Source organism: Alligator sinensis, unplaced genomic scaffold, assembly GCF_000455745.1.
Source record: "Alligator sinensis unplaced genomic scaffold, ASM45574v1 scaffold236_1, whole genome shotgun sequence".
NCBI lineage: Eukaryota > Metazoa > Chordata > Crocodylia > Alligatoridae > Alligator > Alligator sinensis.
The window spans coordinates 961149-969585 of record NW_005842122.1 but is presented as its reverse complement, the minus strand read 5'-3'; the positions used below and the strand labels follow the sequence as shown (position 1 = coordinate 969585).

Below are 8437 nucleotides of genomic sequence, written 5' to 3'. Positions count from 1 at the left end.
ACCATTAAGATATACCAATAACCTTGGGCTGATCCCAAAGACCCCAGACCTCTGACTTATACTCATCAGCCTTGGACCCTGCAGCCCCCACCTCTGCTGGACCTCTATCTCCCTGACCATGCCCCCTGCAGATCTCAGACCCTGCACTGTTCCCTGAGTCCCCTGACCCCCACCTCTCCACCACACCCCCCAGACCATGGTCTGGTTTCCAGCCCCCTGACTCACCCCTGCCACTCAATTGAATCCTGAAGACCCTATTCTAGTCAGTTCTTGAAACCCCTGACACCTGACTCCGACCCCTGACATTGCACCAGTCCCTGACTCTCCCCCGCCAGAGACCCAGACCCTGCAAATCCCACACCCAACCCTGTGACCTAGACCTTGTCCCTTTCCCTGCAAACCCCAGACCCTCACCACTCCCCAGGCCCTGAGCCCACCCCCCCGCCACCCCTTCAAACTGCTGACCCCTTCCCCTACTTGTCCTCAAGGCCCCTGCCCCCATCCCCTTCAACCCCTGAAGACTCAGGACCCTGCACCAGTCCCTGGACCCATCCCACCCAGGTGAAGGTAGGATCCACTGTTTGTTTGTTTTTTCATGAGAGGGAGTAAGGGGCCTGATGAATCTGGGTCCTGCTTGGTTGGACCTAGATCCACCAGACCCCACTACTCTTATATTCAGATAGTATGGATCCTGACCCCACTGGAACCAAGGACCATTGAGCTACTCCCACATAGATACAGCCTAGCCTGACCAGGTTCCCCCTGTTCCTGGAATCCCCTCCCCAGATCCTTCTACCCTGGATGCTGGAAATTTACCATGTTGCATGGGGTGGGCAAGAGGGGGCAGGTCATTGTTCGCTCATCCCAGTGAGAGCATGATCCACATTTTTGTGTAGAGGAGGGATTGGGTCTGGAAAATCCAGGTGCTTCTTCATTGGAACAGGATCTGCCAGATGCTGCCCTTTCCCATATTCCAACTGCATGGACCGTGCACCCCACAGGAACTGGAGACCCCAGAACCTCCAGCACAGACACTGTCTGGAGCCTGTGATCCACATCTTACAGGGACACTGCCAGTCCACATGGGGACTGTATCCCCCAATACATTGCTGAGTCCACTGCTACTCTTGACACTATATGCTAACCAATATAACAGCTGAGCAGAAGGCAAAAATTAAAAAGCCCAAGCCAAGAAGTATGCAATTTGTGGTATTGCTTTAGGTGTTCAAATGATCATCATATGATCACATTAAGAAGTTCCCTTTCAGAAGCTAGTACAAAATGGTGATTTTTTTTTTGTACTGCACATTTAAATCTGCATAAGGAAAGTGTTTATGGACTGAAATGTAAGGACATTTTTTACTATGATGAGTTTGTATTTGTTCTGTTAGGAATTTGGACTATGGAATAAAAACCTCTGATGTCACAGAGAGTCAACTGAACCCTGAAGACCTACTCCACCTATTCGGTGCCTTAAGTTGATTTAGGTGCCAAAATGAGATTTTATTCTACCTTGTGTTCAAGACCAGAAAATCCATTAATGCATATATTTTTATTTTTTCCAACACACTTGGTTTAAGATAGCTTCACAAAAATCAGCAAGGAAGGGGACAAACCTACTCACCTTTTGAAATAATGAATTTTCAGGAATTTGAGCAGGGTGGAATAGAATGACACTTAGTTTATAGGAAAGTAGGGCTGGAAGGGAACTCACAAAGTCATCTAGAGGCAATTCATTGGCTCCCAGGCAAAAACGAAAATTAGATTAATAATATATTTCAAAAGTGGGATTGGAGGAAAGTAGGGCTGAAAGATTCAGTCCTGCCCCACTAAGCCAAGTGTCTATCTCACCTGCTCTTGAAAACTTCTAAGGATGGAGATTCCATGACTTATCCAGGTGGCCAGTTCAAATGTTTGACCATCCTCATAGTCAGAAAGTTCTTCCTACTTTCCAACCTAAATTTTGCCTGATGAAGCATGAGGTCATTGCTGTCCTGTGCCCCACCACCATTACAAAAAATCACCTCCATTCTTTCTATAATTGCTGTCCAAGCATGTGAACACTGTTTTCAAATCCCTCCTCCCTTGTCTCTTCTCCACAGTAAATAATCATAGTTATTTCAGCCTTTCCTCATAAGTTATGAGGAAACATATTGTTCTCAGCCCCCAATAATTTTAGTTCCAAAGTTTGAGGGTCAGAGAAATCTTGTGGCACCTATTCATGATACTGCTGAACAGAATTGAGCTCACTCAGTTTTAAGAGTCTTTCCAGGACCAGTGGTTAAGACTAAGTTTCCTCCTCACTGGGCATGTCTACACTTGATCCTACATAGCCATAGCAACATACTATGGTGACATAGTGTCTGTGGACATGTACAAATGATCAGCAGTCACCTCACCATAGTGACGCACTGCCCTGCTATAGTGCAGCACTACAGCAAGGTAGCTGCTAAAAATAACTGTGCGCCAGATGTATGATGCAGTATGGGCTGTTACTGCCCCATGATTTAGTACTTCCAAAAAGAAGTACTAAAAAGAAGTAACAACATTGCCATACCGGCACATGTAGTCACACCCACTGGGCACATCTACACATTCATTAAGTTCTGTACTTGTATAACTTGTACTAAATCAATGTGGAGTAACTGGCATTGCTACACTGTAATGCCAGCACATCTCTTTAGTAATGCTACTGAACTATAGCTGAATAATACCGCACAGTAGTGTATTAACACTGTTTTTGCTGTGATGTGCTACCATACAGTATTATTAGGCTACTGCACATTTAACATCTCATGTAGATACACTCACTGTCAATGCAGGGGCATGTCCCTGCCTCAGTCAGGCCAACATCACAGTATTTTGCATCCTAACTGAACTGAAGGAGTTGGAGCTCATGGTCAGCATCTAAGAGAAATAAGCAATCCCCTCTCATTCTACACCTCTATTGTACCTTATAGGCAAGACGAGGTAGGAGAGGGAAATGAAGCAGAAGAAATGCAGAGAGCAGACATTATCATTGATTCTTTCTGTACTTTAGGTTTTCCTAAAGCTCCCATCAGTGTTTTATTTGCTTTACTCTGTACTCTACTTTGTTCCTATTTGGTCTTTTTTAAATTTTCATTTTGGCTTTGTTTTATTTAATTTTCTTTTATTTGAATTGCATACTGCTGTGATGTTGTGTGGGGGGGAACTATTTTTGTCATGTTATTTGTATTATGGAGTTTAACAACGTTTTTTGATACTCTTGCCCAACCAATCGTGAAATGGAATATGTGGCCTTAAACAAAGATTTCATGAAAATGCATTAAGAGAAAAAGCAATCAACAGTCTTCCCAACATGTATTCCATATCTATGTTGAAAGTACTTATAAATGAACATTCTCTCTGGTCTCATGGTGTCTGGGTAAGCCACACAATAGTAAATAGATTATACAGGTGGATACTTGTACCCAACTGATGATTATGCCATAAAGCCCCATTGTGATGGCTACAATTCTAACCATTATACTGAGAGCTTAAAAACAAAACAAAAAAAGGGAGGTAAGCGGGGGTGTTAATGAACTAAATGTAAAACCTAAGGGTCCAAAAAAGTACTGTAGTAAACTTCTATGTACCCGCCTCCGCTCTAGTAGGTGTTCCCGCGCCGCCTTCGCCCGAGCGCTAGATCTTGCGGGCCCCAGGCTTACGGGTGGACCCCGGAGGCTACCCCTGGTGAAGTCAGGAGGACCCCTGAACTTGCCTGCCACGACTTTGAATGTAACTTCAGTGGGGGGTCCTTCCTTGCGGTAGGCACGGTCCCCCGCGGGTAGTCTTGGGGCTCCGTCCTCCCCTACACCCTGGCCACTCACCACGTATAGCTCTGTCTCTCCTTGGCTTCCACGGTGTCCTAGGCCTGCCACTGTCTTACCCCCAACCTGCCAAGCGTCTGTAAAGGTCCTCGGCTCAATGGGCCATCTGCTGGGGTTGCCAGCCCAGACCTTCTGCCTCGGCTCCTTCTTTAACCCGGCTGCTGGTTTCTTCACTGGCTCTGTGGCTTATGAAGCAGCCGGTTCCTTTACCAGCTCTGCTGCTTGAAATGCAGCCAGCTCCCTCGCTGGCCCTTCTGCCCACGGCGCAGCCGGCTCTTCCACCGGCTCTGCTGCTCAGGATGCCACCGGTTCTCTCTCTGGCTCCGCTGCCTGCAATGCAGCCAGTTCCCTCCCTGGCTCTGCTGCTCCAGACGCTGCCGGCGCCTCCACCGCCTCTGCTGCCTGCAGCATAGTCAATTTCTTCCCTGGCTCCGCTGCTCCCAACTCTGCCGGTTCCTCCACCAGCTCTGCTTCTTGCAGCGTCGTCAATTTCACCCCCGGCTCTGCTGGTCCCGATGCCGCCGGCTCCTCCACCGGCTCTGTCACCTATAACGCAGCCGGCTCCTTCACCGGTTCTGCCGACAGCGTCGGAGCCGGTTACACTGCCAGCACGGCTGCCGGTTGAGCTGCCGGCTTTCTTGGAGCCCGCTCTGGCTCCGCCCCTTGCACTCGCTGCAGCTGGGTGCGGCGGCTGATCTGCTTCCCGCAGGAGCTCACTCCCCTCATCTCTCCTCATCAGCCGCCCCGCTACCTCGGTGGGGCCACTTTTTGTTTGTTCTGGGAGGCGTCCTCCACCCCCGCTGCTCTGCCGCAGCCGGATGAACGCCCGGCTGATCACCCACGCCGGCGTCCTCGGCATACACGCCTCCTCCGGCTCTGTGGGAGGTAAGTATGACTCCTTGCTGCCCCGGGGTTCCTTTGGTGTCCCAGCTCCCCTGGGACATTCTATTTCCCATGGATTAGGAGATGAGGCACTGTCTACTATTTTATTTTTACATTGCTCTCCTAGTAATAAATCTCCTTGTTATAACAAGGTGCTTGGCTGGCCAGGTGCTATCTATTTTTAACCCTGAGAGAACTTCAACAATGTTAGAACAAGATGATATTTTGTCCTTTACTAAGTCTTAGCTTTTGACTGATCGAAGCTCCAGTGGCATCAATGAAATGCTAACTTATATATAGGTTGGTTTCCACCTACCCCCTGGTTTACCTGTATAAACCGTATAAAGTAAAAGATTATTAAATATCCACAGACAGTTTTTACAGTATGTGTAGTGGGAAAATCTCTTTTGAGTCTAAAGCTCTTGTTTGGGCTTTAGACTCAAAAGTTTTTGGTACTACAGCTAATTTCAGTGGTTATGATATTGCAATGGAAAAGAGAATTTTGAAAAAAAGCCCAAGTGATTTAGATGCAAAAGTTTCATTGACTATATCTTGACCCATTCTCCACTGTCATTTGTGTGTGTCTGAAAATACTACCATTAAGCTATATTTTAAGTCAAAAATGGAAAAAAAAAACAAAACCCCTGAATAAATGAACAACCTCCTTCACTCCCACCAAACCCAAACAGAAGTTTAAATAAGCCAGAAGTTAAACTACTATGTGCTTAAAAGGTCTTAAATAAAGTATCTAAACAATTATGGTGTTGGAGAGCCTTCGTATTGTATTGTAGAAGATACATTTAAGGAACTGACTTACTGAGGAAATGGGTTGGACTCTATAGGTATAGGTTTCAAGTTTTGACCATTTTTTTTAGTCCAGGAAATTTTACAATACTGAATAGACTATCTACTAAGAACATAGGCTATTAAATAATTAAAGAGGAAACATTTTCCTAGAGAATAAAGTGTGATAAAGAAAGTAGCTTTGTCTGTACATGGCACTTTCTAGTGGAAATTGGTAGCTAGAAAAACATGGTGAACATATTACATTATTTATATTCAGCTATATTTCCAGTTTGGTAAAACTGAGTTCCCATCTGATTTTAGGCTTTTCCTTAGAGTAGAGTAAAAACTCTTTATACTTTTTTTTTTCCTATACAAGCTAACGTAAAATAACAGCTGAGCCTGTTAGGAGTCTAATTGATGAAGAGGTTTGGGGTTAATTTGGGTCTAAGTAAATTCAAGCTACATGGTAAATTTTTGTATTTGTATTGCTTTGTTTTAAAATCAAACCAACTTGCACTCTTTATTTATAAATCATTTTTAGATCACCCCCCTTACAGGTTGAAAAAGGCAATATCCCTTTGAAGGAATGAACACTTCATTTGCATGTTGGAACTGAAAATATTTGAATTGTGCCTGTGAAGCATAAACGAGGTAGAGAATCTTTATGGAGCTTTGCCAGCCCTTGTACTATTATATACAGTCTTAGTCTGTGGCTTTACAATCTCTAAATCTTTGGTTAACAAAATAAAGATGGTAGGAGTATGACTAGCATACATGTGACTACCAAACCTTTGCACTGAATAGTGAGGGAAATAGATTTTGCATCCTTTTCCAAAGAGTAATATGAACCCTATCACATACCCTCCGAGACTCCTAAAGGGGTGTGCTCCTGTGTCACATACTTCTCCTTTGAAACTATCATTGGATGATAAACATCCAGCTAGAAGTATTAGCTATGAATTCACTGTGGGCACACCTATATGTGCCCCTACAGTGCCTTTATTGCTGTGCCATCATTTAGTACTTCCTTTAGAAAGTACTAAATGATGGTGCAGTAACAGCCATTACTGTGCCGCACCAGCAGTGCATGGTTATTTTTAGCTGCTATGTCACTGTAGTGACGTGCTATAGCGAGGGGCTGCATCATTATGGTGAAGAAGCTGCGGCGTCATGGTTTGTGCCCAACAATGCTTCGTAGTTGTAGGACATTGCTACGGCCACATAGTGTCTTGTGTAGATGCACCCTTTAAGCATGAAAGTGAGAGAAAAATAAAAATTGACTGCTAGCTTTTGAGGAGGGAGAATATCTTCATAATATATTATTATTTTTTAAGCACATAGCACAACACAGACCCAGTGCCTGAATGGGACCTTTTTGGCATAGCTGTACTTTTTCCACTGTACTCTTGAAAACACAACCAGTAACAGACTCTACCCACACACTCCTATTCTAGATGCCTTGATGTGAATCAATGAAGCTTCCCTGCTGGTCTAGAGATCTCTTTTTCCAGTGCTCTAGAAAACAACAGGAGACAGTGGTCAGGGTGAAAACACTGCCTTATTTCCTGGTTTGGTACATGTGGGTAGGTGAGGCATGTTTCTTGTCAGTGCTCTGAGGAACATCCCAGAATGGTATAGATATAACCATAGGCACTGCCTTAGTACAAATCCATTCTGTAACAGAATGTAAATTATGCTTTAGTCCAGCACAAGTTACTGGGTCACATAGAAGCAACTGGCTGAAATGTACTCCCCAGTGATGCACAGTAGCTCAGATCAGATAGTGTAATGATGTCTTCTAGCCATAATCTCTATAAATCTATGAATACATAATGTTATTAAATGGGTAACCATTTTAGCTCTAGGTATCATGGCATACTATGACATCACAGTTACCATGAGTGGCTTGGACAAACAACATGTGATTATATCAGCTCTTCACGAGATCTGTATTCCTTTGCACAATAGTCTTTCTTCATTAGTATGATTTAAAAATGTAATAGCTTGTATTTCAAAAGTATTCCTATGCTGCTATATGTACATAAGCATCTCTTATATTTTAGTGGGAGATTTGCCTGCTTAAGCATTGAGAGGCAAGGTCACTGGAGGGTACTATAGCCATATAACAGTTTTAATATTTTTTCTTCCACTAGGTGGAGCATTGTTATTACAATAGAATCTTTTAAGTTACTAAGAAGTGTTCCAAGGCGAGAGAGAGACAGAGAGAGAGAAAACTGAAAATTTTGGATCAAGTTCTGGATCAGAATTTTCCAAAGGTATACAAGATCCTATGGTTCAGTTTGATTATTCTGTTTGCTTGTATTGTGTGTTTTCTCTCTTACTCTCTTTTACCCACCACCCAGGCTATCATTATCCTCTTTAGATCTTTGATAGTAAGAGTGAATATTTTAAAAGTATAATATACAAAATCGGGTGATTTTTCACACTTTGAGAAGAAAGTTCAAGATGGCTGCAAGTTTGTTGCTTTATGTATGTTACAGAAAGTTGCCACAGAATAGAATTAAGAAACAGAGTGAATGTCTTAGAAAGCATATCATGACAACCTTTATAAATATGTTATGCTTCATGCCCAAAATTTTGTAGATTGCATCTCTAACAGGCTCCAAAGGGAGAAAGGAGCCTCTTTTAGGTAGAAATGGCAGGTCAGGTTCTAATATTAATTGCTTTCAAGCTTATCATGAAAAAGCAGAAAGAACTGGTTTAATAGAACAGTGTCTGAGCTTCTATCTGTTATTAAGGAAGTTTACTATGAAGTAACCATGTGCACATGTAGACGCACATGCTTACTTCACAGTAAACTATGCTAATGTGAAGGCAAGCATCTCATGTAGACACGCCCAGTATGCATTATCCAATAGACTACTGACACCACACGATGGTGTAATGGACATTTAGTT

General features: G+C 43.5%; 1 protein-coding gene across 1 annotated transcript; it reads right to left on the bottom strand.

Annotated features, from left to right (window-relative positions):
- Positions 1 to 3945: 3945 nt before the first annotated feature.
- Positions 3946 to 4710, bottom strand: LOC112550479 (circumsporozoite protein-like). Its single transcript, XM_025205630.1, has one exon. It carries the CDS (start codon positions 4708 to 4710, stop codon positions 3946 to 3948), a length of 765 nt encoding a protein of 254 aa, XP_025061415.1.
- Between the last annotated feature and the right edge of the window lie 3727 nt (positions 4711 to 8437).

What these genes read in the sequence shown, in the direction of transcription:
- LOC112550479 (XM_025205630.1), bottom strand. Translation starts at nt 4,710, where the DNA reads ATGCCGAGGACGCCGGCGTGGGTGATCAGCCGGGCGTTCATCCGGCTG.